The following is a 13,948-nucleotide window of genomic DNA, read 5'->3' as shown; positions in this document are numbered from 1 at the left end:
AGTTGGATTCTTAACCACTGTGCCACCAGGGAAGTCCCCAGATACATATTTATATATGTACACACACACACACACACACACACACACACACACCGACAAACATGCCAGGAACACATCTTTCCATGTTAATAAACTTAGAGCGTCACTTCAATGATCAGTCGCTTTATATTGCCCTTTGGGTTTTTCTGTTAGGGTCGTTATTTTTTACTTTATGTATTTATTTAAAAAACCCTTTATTGAGGTATGAGTGACATACAAAAAGCTGTGCATTTTTATTGTATACAACTTCATAAGTGTGGCGATAAGTATACACCCGTGAAACCATCACCACAACCCATGCCATAAACCTGTCCCTCACAGCCTAAATTTTCCTCCCCCCTTTTAGTTTATCATTATTATTTTTAAGATAAGAACACATAAAATTTACCGTCTTGAAAAAATTTTTTTTAAATATATTTTTCTTTAGTTTTGGTTGCATTGGGTTTTTGTTGCTGCATGCGGGCTTTCTCTAGTTGCGGCGAGCTGGGGCTACTCTTGGTTGCGGTGAGTGGGCTTTTCATCGCAGTGGCTTCTCTTGTTGCAGAGCACAGGCTCTAGGCGCGCAGGCTTCAGTAGTTGTGGCACGTGGGCTTCAGTAGTTGTGGCTCTCAGGCTCTAGCGTGCAGGCTCAGTAGTTGTGGCGCACGGGCTTAGTTGCACTGCAGCATGTGGGATCTTCCCGGACCAGGGATTGAACCCATGTCCCCTGCATTGGCAGGCGGATTCTCAACCACTGCGCCACCAGGGAAGTCTCTTGAAAAAATTTTAAGTATACAATACAGTGTTGTTAAAGATAGGCACTATGTATATGGTCGATCTTGTTTTTTCTACTGAAAACTTTAAAAAAATTGCATAAGCTACATTATAACAATAGAAACAGAAACTGAAAATGAGGAGGAGTAAGATTCGTTCACTCTGACAAAGCAGCAGTTTTGGTGTTTCTGTGTCCTGGTTCAGTCCTAATCCATTCTAGGCGTGACCTTCGCCATGTGGATTTTTCACAGGATGCCCTTCCACAGTATGGTTCAGGCTGCTGCATCTTTTTGATAGCTGCATTGTATTCCACTGTAAGAATGTATTATGATTTATCTTCCCCAGACTGATACACATATTGTTTTCAGTGTTTTGCAGTTACAGATAGTGCTGCAATGAATAATTTTGTACATATGTCAAATTTCACACATGTGAAAGTGTTTATAGGATAAATTACTTGATGTAGGTTTGCTAGGTCAAAAGGTGTGTGTGTGTATTAGTGAGTCTGTTAGATAAGATGAAACTGCCTGCCCCAGACGTTGTGCTGAATCACACGCCCGCCAGGGGTGAGTGTGAGTGTCTGTTTCCCCCCTCCCCCCGGCCTAGCCAACACAGATTTATGAAATGCTCTGATCTTTGCCAATTGGGTAGGTAGAAATGGTTTTCCATAGTAGTTTTAATTTGCATTTCTCTTGTTATGGGTGAGGTCAGCTTCTTTCCAAATATTTAAGAGATTTGTATTGTCTTTCTGTGAACTTTCTGTTCATCCTCTTCTCCCATTTTTCTACTGGGTTATTGTTCTTTTTGATTTGTAGGAACTCTTTACATATTAGGGAGATTAGCTCTTTAGGGAGATAAAAATTGCAAATGTCTCCATAATCTCTTGCTCATCTTTTGATTTTGCTTTTGATAGTTTTTACTATGTAGAAAAAGAATTTTTAATTGTAATCGAATGTATCAGTCTTTTCATTGTGGCTTTTAGGTTTTGTGTCAGGTTAGAAAGGACTTACTCACTACAGCATTATATGAGAATTCTTTCATGGTTTCTTGCTCTTTGGAAATCATCCTGGTATAAATTATGCCTCCAGCTTTCTCTCCCTCCTCTGGGCTCTGCTGACTTTTTAAATAGGCAACTTAGCAGTGCAGAAGTTAAGACTTAAACCTAAATCTTTCTTGCTCTTTCCAGGACAGTGGCTACTCTGGGTTAAATCTTCTGTCACCAGCAGAACCACTGTCTGGGTGGGCCATGGGAAGCCCAGTGTTCTGCCATCTTGGGCAGAAGTCGCACCACGTGAGGTCCCTGAAGGCCAGCTAGACTTCCCCTTTCTGTTCTTTGTTATCGAGGGGAAAGGGATCAGGAATGAAACATGGGCATGAAAGTTTTCATTCTAAAGGGGGAGCCTAGTGAAGATAGTGCTTAAAGGAATGAATAACTAATGGTGGAATTTCAGGCAAGAGTTGGGGGAAGATATAGCTGTTCTTTCCAATATGGGAACCTGGTTGTTTAGTTGGTCAGTTAGTAAACATTGTTGCCTGAACACCTCCTGTGTGCAGAGCCATTTGCAGACACCTGGGGGAAGGGGGCACCAAGGTCTCTGCCTTCTGAAAACTTGTGCCTGGAGCTGAGTTTCCTCTTGACACATAGAAGGTGTTAGTGCACGTCTGCTGAAGGAGTGAATGCGTGACTCTATCAAGTTGCGTGAATGAATAGATGAACTCTTCTAGGCAATTACTAACCATCATTAGAGTTGGCACAGGAGATGGCAAACTGGATTTATTATCCTTGGCGGCTGGAGCCTTGTGGGGGAGGGGTGACAAGGTATTTGTGTTTTAGAGGAGAGATTGACTAGGGTAATGCCTAATCCAGAGGAAGAGTGGAAGGGAGGATTTCAGGAGCAAAGAACAATTCCCTACCCCACCCCTGGAATGAGCCCTCTGGGGCCAGATGGCAACACGCAGGCTTTTCAGCTTTTCCTCAGTTCTCTTTGTTTTATGATCTAACCTCCGTTCCTAGCCCAGCCCAGAGCTGGGCCTCACAGGTTTGACATAACCATCTCCTTTGGCAGAGGGAAAACCGAGGCCCGGATCAGGTAGGGGTCACAGAACACGTCAGTGGCAGAGCTGGGACTGGAACACAGGTCTCTAGACCCCAAGACTGAGTGACAGCTTGTGGTCCCTAGAGGCTGGGGTAGAGTCAGCCTGGGAGTTCTTGGGGAGCAGGGCTGCCTGGGGGCATATGCTACTGGGGGCTTCGGCTTCTGCTCCTGCCTCGTGGCTTTGCAGACTGTCGCCAGGAGGTGGGGAGATAAAGTGGAGGGTTGTTAGGGGCTCTGCCCCCTGTGCACCTCTGTCTCTCCTGTTTGGACCTCATGGTTGGGCTTCCTCAGCTCTAGGAATTGAGCCGTCCTTCTGGGTGCATTTGCTATTTTGTCCTCACAAACTTGGCCGTTGGCCGTGGGACCTGTGCCTCGCTCTCCCCCGAACTTGGGTATCAGCACCTCAGTTTACTGATGAGAAAACTGAGGCCCACTCCTATGGCCAAGGGTAGCAGAGCTGGAATTTGAACCCAGGCCTCCTCCCTCCAGGTACAGCTCACCTGCGGAAAGGTGTGATGCAGCAGGTACTTCCGGTTCTGGGGGAGACTGTTTTGTCTGTTTTCATCATCTTCCGCCCTAATGCCTGCCCCCCAGCCCCCTCACCAAAGCTGCCCTGTCTGCTCTCTGCACCTTTCTGCCTGACTCAGGACTCGAGTTGGTTGGCTCATCCATCTGTCACCCCACAAGCCTCTGCCGGGGCCTCGCTGCAGGACACAGACGTAAATCCCACCGCAATTTGGTGAGGCAGGTGCGGGGATGTTTGATAGACGTCTCAGAAGGCCTCCCGAGGGGCGCAGATGTCCAGGAGAGAATGGTGTGGGGAGGGAGGTTAGGCCTCGGCACGAGCTAAGGCTTGGGGAGGCCCTTAGTCCCATGAGGTTTTCTGGGTGCCCCTAGGTGCCAGGCCGGGGCTGCTGGCTCTCCTTCACAGAGCTCTGGATCTCCTGAGGGAGGTGGCATTAACATGAGGCCCTCAGCAAACAGAGTGTCTGCCAGTGACCCAGCCCACCAGGCACTGGGCTGGCCTAGGGGGCAAGACAGTGCTGGTGGGTTCCTGCCTGCAGCAGTACGGTCACCTGGGCAGGGCGTGGGTACAGGGTCCGGCCTGAGGGGCTTGAGTGGGTCCTCTCCTCTCCTCAGGCCTGCCTGCCTGCGCCGCTTCACACCCCGAGGCCCCACTTCCCCTTTCTGGGGCCACCAGGCCCTGTACAGCTCTGGGGCCTGCCAGGGCAGGGCCAGAGGAAGCCAGGCTGGGTTCCTGCCAGTATTGCTTGGGTGAGGAAGTGGGTATCCTGTCTGTGTCTGTGAAAGCTGGGGTGGGCTAGAGCTCCCCCAGGGGTGTGGTAGGGCTGGGGGTGCTGCCAGAGCAGCCAGTTCCGCTGGGGAAGGATTTCCTGAGCACCCCTGAGGGCCCCGTCCTGCAGTCATAATTCGAGGTTCCAGCGCCCTATCTCCAGCAGCTCTTCTAGCTGAGGAACCTGGACCCCGCCTGTCAGTATTTGGCAAGAAGACCCCAGTCCTGTCTTGTTGCAGGGAAGGGAGAAGACGGTGTGTATGGGGTAGTTCAGAGGGCTTCCTGGAGGAAGAGGCCCTCCTGGATCTTGCTGGCTTCGAGGAGGCTCCCTGGCATGGCTGCCTCATCTTGCCCCTGGAAGGCAGAGGGAGGTACCTTGATGGAGTCCACTTTGCCCCCAACCCTCTGTCTGGGGCCTTGAAGGGGGAGGGCAGAAAGGGGCTGACATTTTGAGATGTTATGGGCTCTTTGAATGTCAGCATTGGGAGGGTGACGGGCAGGACCCTGAGTGACCTGTATTCAAATCTCAGCTCTCTTTTACTAGCTTTGTGACCTCAGGCAAGTAACTGAATCTCTCTTTGCCTCAGCTCCCACATCCATAAAACAGACACAGCAGTCTCACCTACAGGGCAGGGGTGCAGATTTAGAGAGACTTCAGTGCTGGGTACACAGCAAGCAGTCAGTAGCTTTTGTGATGGTCTGTCCTGCTCAGTCACAGGCCCTGCGGCTGCGGGGAGCTGAGTCCACCAGGATCGCTTGGGGGAAGAGATTGATTCCGCCGGTATCAGTTTCTACCTAAGTACATCCCTCCGCTCCCTAATTCCTCCCGCAGCCTTGGGCCCCCTGCTGCCCTGCTTAGTTTGGGACAGGGTGACAGAGGTATGAGCTGGGGTGGGGATGGTGAAGGGTTCCCCTCGCTGGCCGGCGTCCCTCCAGAGGAGGTCTTAGCCAGGACTGGCTGCGTCTGCAGGGGCCCACTCTCACCTTTGCACTAACTTCTCCCGACTTGGACTCATCAAGGGGCCACGAGGGCTTTCTGGACACAGCGAACTGGGCAGGAGGCCCAACATGGGCCTTGGGACGCGGTTGCAAGTGCCGGAAGCTCCCCTGGCTTCAGCTGGGAGGGTATTGATTATCCCTTGGAGGAAATATCTGGGGGTTGCCTGAGCCTCAGACAGAGCTGGATCTGGGGGCCCCAGCGGGTATGTTCAGGGCTCTGTCTCTCATCATTTCTCCGTGTGGGCTTCCTTCTCAGGTGGGCTGTCTACTGTGGTGGCTCAGGTGGTGCCAGCGGCTCCAGGCCGCGGGCAAAGAGAACATCTTTTCCTCGTGGGCCAGCAAACGTCCCAAAGAGTAATGTCACTGACATGGTTTTGGTCACATGTGCATCTTGAAACCAGTCACTGCGGCTTGGGAGAGACTGCGCTGATGAGCCAGACCTGGGTCATGTGGCCCCTGAACCAGGGCTGAGAGAGGGGGAGAGGACCGTGTCTAGCAGAAGCGGGAAACACCCTCCCAACTGGACCCTTGGGGTCCCCCTCCTCCGTGAGATGGGACTGCTCCCCTGCCAGAGTTATTGTGAGGTGTGGGTGACGGTGAGGGAGCCCTGGGAACCCAGCCTCTCCAGGTAAAAGGGCCTCGATGTCTCTGCTCTTGGTGTCTTTGGAGTTCACAGAGGACCCGCGGGGTGTGGGTGAGGGAGTGACGGGGAGGCAGGGCCTGGCTTGACCTCAGGTCGGACTTACAGCCCGAGCAGCGCCCAGTGCTGGAGAAGACGGGCCCGAGAGGGGCTGAGCTTCCCATCGCCGAGGCCTGCGAGCTGAGCTTGTGGCAACACTTGCTGGAGACCTGGCAGAGGGGCTCATCCAGGGCCTCATGGGGCCCTCCCAGTTATCAGCTGAGTTGGCAGCTGGCAGAAGAACTGGAGATTGGACAGAGGGGCCTTGAAACCTGCCCTGACAGAGGGGCCTCTGGGTCTCCTCCTGGAGAGGAGCTGGCCTGTGCAGGTGCCTCTCGGTGCTGGGTTGTCTGCAGGAGGGAGAAGTGCGGCCCTTCCTCCCAGCCCTGCCTCATTCTGCCGGAGCTGGACGGGGTCCCTGGGGGGCCTAGTCTCCGTGCCCAGTATTGCCCGTTGTCTGCCTCCTCTCCCGCCTGCCGTTGCCCAGGAAGTGGCCTAATTAGATCCCCAAGAGGAGTGTTTACCAGGCCTGAGTTCCCAAGACTCTCGGAATCTTCCAACTAATCCCTCTCTCTCCATGCCTGGCTCAGCCCGGCTTTGTGTGCCTGGAAGGGCAGGTTGGCATCTGGGGGTCAAAGGCTCCATGGTGTGTGTGTGTGTGTGTGTGTGTGTGTGTGTGTGTGTGTGCGCGCGCGCATGCGTGCATGCGTGCACACACGTGCACACTTGTGCATGTCCTGGCCACCCACAGCTCTGCTCTGGGGGGCTTTGCCTGGGGGATGGAGCAGCTCTGGGGAGTTGCCTTGGCCCCTTGGAGTTTGGGGTTTCTCAGCCTGGCAGTCCCGGTGCACTGGTGTTTGCACCAGGCCGGAGGGACAGGCAGTGTTGTGTATACTTCTGACAACTGGTTCAGTCACTGGGACCTGCTGCTTCTGGAAGGAGCTCCATGGGGAAGCCTTTCTCATTTCAGTAAGACAGTGAGGCTGGGCCAAGGAGCCCTGGTTTGGTTTGGAAGCTGGCAGACTCAGGTTTGAATCCCAGCCCTTCTACCAGCCAGCTCCAGCTGTGTAATCTTAGGCAAGGCACGCTCCCTCTCCGGGTTCAGTTTTGCATCTGGGAAATGGCTGTAACACCTTGGCCTTAGCAGGTTATGAAGGCGAGAGTGGAGGTGGATGTGCAGGCACCTGGCGTGACAGCATGGCAGCTGTTTTACACGTGCCCTGGAGTGGGAGCTTCTCAGGGCAGGGACCTTACCTTGTTTCGTGACCCCTTTAGCACAGGGCTGGGCATATATGGTTAGTACTCAAAAAATGCCTCTTGTGGAACAAAGACTGGTGAGTATAGCTTTAGAGGTGGCAAACTAGTGGGCTGCGCTATGCAAATTTTATAAATTTTTAAAATTGAAGTAATGTTGATTTACAGTGCTGTGCAGATCTCTGCTGTGCAGCAAAGTGAGTCGGTTACACATATATTTATGTTCTTTTCCATTAGGTTTATCCCAGGAGATTGGATATAGTTCCCTGTGCTATACGGTAGGACCTTGTTGTTTATCCCTTCTAAATGTAATAGTTTGCATCTACCAAGCCCAAACTCCAGTGCATCCCTCTCCCTCCCCTCTCCCCCGGCAGCTACAAGTCTGATCTCTATGTCTATGAGTCTGTTTCTGTTTTGTAGATACGTTCATTTGTGCCATGTTTTAGATTCCACATATAAGTGATATCATTTGGTATTTGTCTTTGTCTTTCTGACTTACTTCACTTAGCATGGTAATCTCTAGTTGCATCCATGTTGCTGCAGATGACATTATTTCATCCTTTTTTATGGCTGAGTAGTATTCCATTGTACATATGCACCACATCTTCTTCATCCATCCCTCCGTTGATGGACATTCAGGTGTTTCCACGTTTTGGCTGTTGGCACCAAGCACATTTTAGAAATCAGCTGGCAACAGTTGGAAATCAGTATTTCACGTAGAAATCAGATTTGTAGCTTTTGTCCAAACACTTTGCACACTTTGGCGGTCCTGGCCCAACCCCCTCAGGGTTGCCTTGGTTAAACAGGTAGTTGCCGAGGCTTGTAGACACCTGCCTGGGCCCAGAAGGAGCAGAGGGGCCAGGACTCCAGGCAGACAGCCCCTTCCTCCCCCACCAAATATGTGGTTTTTCCATTTTGTTCCTGGGGTTTGAGGAACAGGAGCTCCCAGGTGGACTAGTGCCGCAGGTGACTCCCGATCCAAGGTGGCCCCAGGTTACTCAAGGCAGTTGGCACTCACTGGGGGACTTCACTCAGACTCTGGGATTCTGGGTGCCCTGCTATTTTGCCTTTGGGGGCTCTGGACCAACTTTCCTTCACAGCTTCCACCAGTGGCCATTTGCACCCTTGGTGACTGCCCTGAGCCTTCCCATGTCTTACCACCTCCCTGCCCCCTGCCCTGTCCTGGTTCCTATCGCTGATGCAGGCCTGGAGGATGTTGGGGGCCTGGACTCCTGGTCCAGGGCTGCTCCCTTGACACCAGCTTCCTGCTGGGAATGTGTCAGCCACCCCAAGCCCCAGTCGCTGCATCTAGGGATTGCACATTTTTTGGGTAACTTTCTCTCCCTGGAGACTGGGAGCCCTAGGGGGAGAGAGAGCTAGCCTGACACACAGGAGATATAATGGGCTTGGTGTGCCCTAGGCGTGGTTAACGAGCTGTTTGGGAATAAACAAATGGGCAAATAAATGAATGGTGCTGGGGAAAGAGGGAGCCCCTCTGGGCTAAGCATTGCAAGCCTGGGGTCCGCTCTCAACTTTGTCATGAAGGGTCCACCGTGTTCTTCTCTGAGGTGCAGTTTCCTTATCTATGAAGCGGAGCTTGCAAGGTTCTTAAATTCTTGTCAGTGGGCCCTTTTAGAAAAATTCAGTCTTACGTGGAAGCTTAACATAACATGAATGCAAAGGGTATGCTCTGAGTGAAGCTGGCGTTAGTGTCTGAGACACAAGACTCACTGAGAAGTTCCAGTAATCGAGTGAGTGAGGTCTTTGCACAAGAACCATTGGAACAGAAGAAAGCCTGCGAACAGACTTCACATGCATGGCCACCTGACTTAGGACAGAGGTGCGTCCACTAAAACTCTTGAAGGAAGGATGGCGGTTCCACGAAAGGCTGGTGGGGTAATTAGATATCCATTCAGAAAAAAGAAGCTTGGTCCCTGCCTCACACCATACACAAGAGTTCCTTGACATGGATCGGAGACCTACATGTGAAAGTAAACTGTTCAAACTTCTAGAGCAGTGCCTTCCAGTAGAAGTTTCTGGATAATGGAAGGGCTCCATCTCTGTGCTGCCCAGTGTGATAAACGCTAGCTGTGTGTGGCTGTTGAGCGCTTGAAATGTGACTGGTGTGGCTGAGGGGCTGACTTTTTTTTTTTTAACTTTCAAAATGTTTTAAATGTAATCATCAAGCTATTACTATACTCAAAAAAATTAAGTGTCATTTATTAACTTAATCCCACCTTCAGTTCACATTTAGATTTCACCAGCCGTTTCAACATTTTTTCTGTAGTTGCAGCTTTTAAAAATCAAAATCCAGGTAAAGTCCATTATATCGCATTGGGTTCGTAAGCCTTTTAGATTTATTTTATTCTGTAACACCCCCACTCTCTCTCATGGTACTGACTGGTTAATAGTGGGTTATTTGTCCTGTAGGCCAGTAGTTTGCAAAGTGTGGACCAGCAGCTTCAGCAGCTTCTGGGAACATGTGAGAAATGCACGTTTCTTCTCAGGCCCCTTCCAGTCCTACTGACACTGGGGATGCAGCCCAGTGATTTGTGTTTTAACAAGCCCTCCAGGATCTCTCCTGGGTACCACTGTTGTTGACTAGCCCACGTCGTAGATTTGGCCGCCTCCTGCCACCATTTGTCTTCTCCACGTAGCCTCTATATGGGATTGAACTTTTAATTTCACTTTTAATAAACTTAAATTAAATTTTTTTTTTTTTTTTTTGCTGTACGTGGGCCTCTCACTGTTGTGGCCTCTCCCGTTGCGGAGCACAGGCTCCGGACGCGCAGGCTCAGCGGCCATGGCTCACGGGCCCAGCCGCTCCGCGGCATGTGGGATCTTCCCGGACCGGGGCACGAACCCGTGTCCCCTGCATCGGCAGGCGGACTCTCAACCACTGCGCCACCAGGGAAGCCCTTAAATTAAATTTTTGATAGTCACATGTGGCTAGTGGCTGCTGCATCGGACCGCGCAGTTCTCGGAAACACAGGAGACCAGCTTTATGACCTTGGGGTGGGCCAAGCTTTAAAGACCTAAAAGTTAGGTTTGGTTAAGGTTGATAAATCAGACCTGGGGCTATGAGGCCTGGCCTTGCTCTCGCCCGATGCCAGCCTTCCCAGTCCAGGTCAAATCTTGGTCTGCTTTGTGTCTCTGCAGAGCTGAGGACCCTGCGTGTCTGTTCACTCGGGCCTGGAGGCAAAAGCAGATGCGGGCTCTGGCATGAGCGAGGCCTGGCGGCTGGAGCAGTGCAGGCCCAGTGTGTCCATGGAGCTGCTGGCTGAAGGGACTCCTGCCCAGCTCCGCCTGCCAGGCTCGGAGAAACCAGAGGCCTAGGCGCACAGGGGTGGGTGTCGGCAGACAGATGCTCCCCAGGCTGCGGGGTTTCCTGCGTGGACTGCTGGGCGGGTGTGCCAGAGGTGGAGGATGCCGGCCAAGGGGCGCTACTTCCTCAACGAGGGCGAGGAGGGCCCCAACCACGACACGCTCTACGAGAAGTACCGCCTCACCAGCCAGCATGGGCCGCTGCTACTCACACTCCTGTTGGTGGCCATCACTGCCTGCGCCGTCCTCATCATCATCGCCTTCAGCTACGGGGTGAGTGGGGGCAGCCCGTGGGCGTTGGGGGCTTCCCTGGGCTCCAGGTCTCAGCTCTGATGCTTTGTACTTGTGAGGCCTTGGGCAAGTCATTACCTTCTTAAAGCCTGAGTTTCTGCATCTGTAAAGTGCTACAGAGCATATTTAGGCTGGAGGAAGACACATTTTTTATTTTAATTTTTAAGTCTGGGGTGGTTTTAGATGTTACATTAATTTGGCCAAATAAATTACCCTCACTTTTCTCCACAATGGACTTTGATTTTACTGAAGGCCTGTGTATCACCGCTCCCACTTCCAGTACCGTGGCAGACATCATGCATCAATCCCAGCACTCTTTCTCACGGAGCCGGCCGGGGTGGGGGTGTGTGTGTCTCAGAATCCTTCTTAAGACAGCAGGCACCACTGATATTATCTCTGCCTTAGGCCTCGTCCTGCTCTAGCCATTACCTCTGCGTGGCTGTTGAGCCCTTGAAATGTGGCTAGTATGACTGAGGAACTGAATTTTCAATTTTATCTTTAATTGTTGGAAATTTAATTTTGAATAGCCACATGTGGCTAGTGGTGGCTGTATGGGACAGTAAAGTTCTAGAAGAAGACATCAGAGACTACAGGCTGTTAACAGGGTGATATGTGTAAGGTGGCCAGCACCCAGTAGGTGCTCTGCCGGTGCTGCCTGTATCTCTGTGGATGTAAATCCCAGGGCCTTTGTTTTGTCATCCGGCACATAGTTACTGAGCACCCACTGGGTGCTGGCCCCAGATTAGTCTCTGTGCTCATGGAGCTTACGGGCCTCTGGGGGAAACCAGGTGCTGTCCACCTGTGAACGTCTTGCCTGTTACCTTCTCCCCACAGTGCCACACTTCTGTACCTTTCCTTCCGCTCTTCCCCTGTCTGGGATGCCTTTGGTCGTATTTCCTCATAAACATCCATTCATTCTTTATGAGTTAGGAGCACTGGCCTCTCCCCCAGGAGGCTTTGCACAGCTTTGCTCCTGTGCTCTTGTACCTGTGCCCTGCAGGTGTGCACAGAGCTGCTGGGGACCCCGGGGGACGCCTGAGGGGGAGGGGTGGGGAGTGAGAACGTCATAGGGCTGGGCCCCACAGGTGACTGGGGAAAGGTGGTGGTGAAGGCACCCCTAGCAGAGGCAATAGCACAAAGCCTGAGGTAAGAAAGAACTTGATGTTTAGAGGGAGGATGGCCACCACCCACGTGGAGGAAGCAGCCAGTGACCTTGCTTAGGGCAGGCTGGACAGGCTAACCTGGCAGGCTTTCTGGAGGAGGTGGCACCCTGCTGGGGAAAGCTACCGCATTTCTGTGTGTGTTCTCCCCCCGCCCCCTCCCCCCAGGACCCCTCCAGACACCAGGCTGTCCTGGGGACGGCGTTCTTCACGCTTGCCGTGTTTGTGGCTCTCTACGCGCTCGTGTATGTTGAGTGCCTCGTCCGCCGGTGGCTCAGGGCCTCGGCGCTACTCATCTGGGCCTGCCTTGTGACGCTGGGCTACGTGCTGGTGTTTGACTCATGGATGAAGGAGGCCTGTGACTGGGAGCAGGTAACAGGGCAGGGGACCCTGGCGCCCCTGGGGGCTGGGGGCTGCCAGCCAGCTGTGCACTCTGGGCATCAGATCCCTTCTGGAGACCGGCCACATTGGGTGTGCCAGCCACGGGCCCTCCCTCTCTCCGGGCTGTGGTTCTGTGACTGAGATGGGCCCTGGGCTGGTCTTGTTCTCTAGCCCTGTGCTGATGAGATGGGGGTGAGGTGGGAGAAGAGTGTCCACTGAATGTCTGGCTGCGCTCTTTCTGGAAATGACACATCTCCAGCTCAAAGAGGCACAAAGGCACAAAGTGGCTCACGTGCCGGGAGGGGCCCAGGGCTTGGTCTGCGGCTTCAGCAGGGAGGCCGGGTCCCGAGTTCTCCCGGCTCTGCTTGCCTCTGTGCTCTTTCATTCCCTGTCAGGCCACCCCCAGCTCGGGACAGAGGTGCCTGCGGCACCTCCGGGCTGCCCGTCCATCAGCCTACCCAGGCCAGCTGAAAGAGACGGCCCTTTCTCAACCAGCTTGAGCTGCGCTGGCTGGCCTGGGGCATGGGCCCAGCCCTGGACGGTCATTGTCACCGGGGAGGGGGGCGGCTCTGACCACTGGGGCTGGGTCCTGTGACTGGGGTGGGGTGAGGCTCGGGCAAGCCATGCAGGTGGGAAGCTCGGGGGAGGGTGCCGTTCCCAGCAGGGGTGGGAGCGGGCGGGTTGGGCGGGGTGGGGGGGGTGGGGAGCAGCAGGGGCCAGCTCAGAGCATGGGCGGGGCCGGTGAGCTGGGCTGCTGGGGGTGGCAGTAGTTACCATTCCTGCGGAGGGAGGGCCGTGGGCAGTGGGCACCAGGCGAGAGCTCGCTGGGTCACGAGGGCGGCGGAGGCGCAGCCTCAGCCCCAGGTGGTAAATCAGCTTGTAGGGGATGATGCTGGCTGGGCGTCGTTTTCTCCTTCTATCCTGTGTCTGTCGCTGCCTCTCGCCACACAGGGTGGGGAAGGGGCCGACCTGAGGGCCGAGGGCGCGGGGAGGGGGGCGTAGCCTCAGAGTTCAGGCTTCCAGGGCCATCCCCGCGAGCCGGGGCTGCGGAGTGACCCCAGCTGGGCCCCGGGCGGGGGCGGCGTGGTGGCCGCGCTCACGACGCCTCTGTGTGCAGGTGCCCTTCTTCCTGTTCGTGGTCTTCGTGGTGTACACACTGCTGCCCTTCAGCACGCGGGGTGCCGTCGTGGCCGGGGTCGTCTCCAGCACCTCCCACCTCCTGGTGCTCGGCGCTCTGATGGGGGCCTTCACCACGCCCAGCGTCCGGGTAGGGCTGCAGGTGAGGGGCGTGTGGGTCTGGGCGCGCGGGGCCGGCTAAGGCCTTGGGTGGGGCTTTGGTTTGGGCCGAGGGCAGCCAAGGCTGGGGCGGGTGAGTTGGAGGCCTCGGAGACAGAGGTGTTTGCCGACGGGTGGCCTCGAGGCCGGACTTCGTCCAGGTCGGCAGGTGCCCTGCCCTGAAGCCTTTTCTTTGCTGGCCTGGGGTACCCCGGAGGCTCAGCCCCTCCCTCGAGCCCTGACCCTCGGGCCTCCTTCCTGGGTCCAGCGCACCACTGCTGGGTGAGGCCCTGTTCCCGAGGTTTCGCTCGTTCAGCCCAGAGCCGCATCTGCACAGGGTCGGACGCCGCGTCTGGTGTCCTTTGCGTTGAGTGATTATGAACCGTTAGTGGTGACGTGCAGA

At 54.1% G+C, this 13,948-nt stretch overlaps 1 protein-coding gene across 7 annotated transcripts in view; it reads left to right on the top strand.

The window, feature by feature from the left end:
- Nucleotides 1-13,948, top strand: part of ADCY7 (adenylate cyclase 7) — a 60,061-nt gene that overhangs the window by 22,504 nt on the left and 23,609 nt on the right. For 5 of the 7 annotated variants that reach the window (XM_079908335.1, XM_079908337.1, XM_079908333.1 and 2 more), the window contains exons 2-5: nucleotides 7,352-7,392; nucleotides 10,274-10,711; nucleotides 12,058-12,261; nucleotides 13,388-13,549. In XM_079908335.1, coding sequence (XP_079764461.1) covers nucleotides 10,541-10,711; nucleotides 12,058-12,261; nucleotides 13,388-13,549 — 537 coding nt within the window. In that variant the 5' untranslated portion in view covers nucleotides 7,352-7,392; nucleotides 10,274-10,540. The remainder of the gene's footprint in view (nucleotides 1-7,351; nucleotides 7,393-10,273; nucleotides 10,712-12,057; nucleotides 12,262-13,387; nucleotides 13,550-13,948) is intronic. The other 2 variants (XM_079908338.1, XM_079908336.1) reach the window with 2 other exon arrangements.

This window comes from Stenella coeruleoalba (assembly GCF_951394435.1).
Source record: "Stenella coeruleoalba genome assembly, chromosome: 20".
Lineage (NCBI taxonomy): Eukaryota > Metazoa > Chordata > Mammalia > Artiodactyla > Delphinidae > Stenella > Stenella coeruleoalba.
Note: the sequence above shows the minus strand (reverse complement) of the source record. Positions and strands in the feature narration are given on the sequence as shown.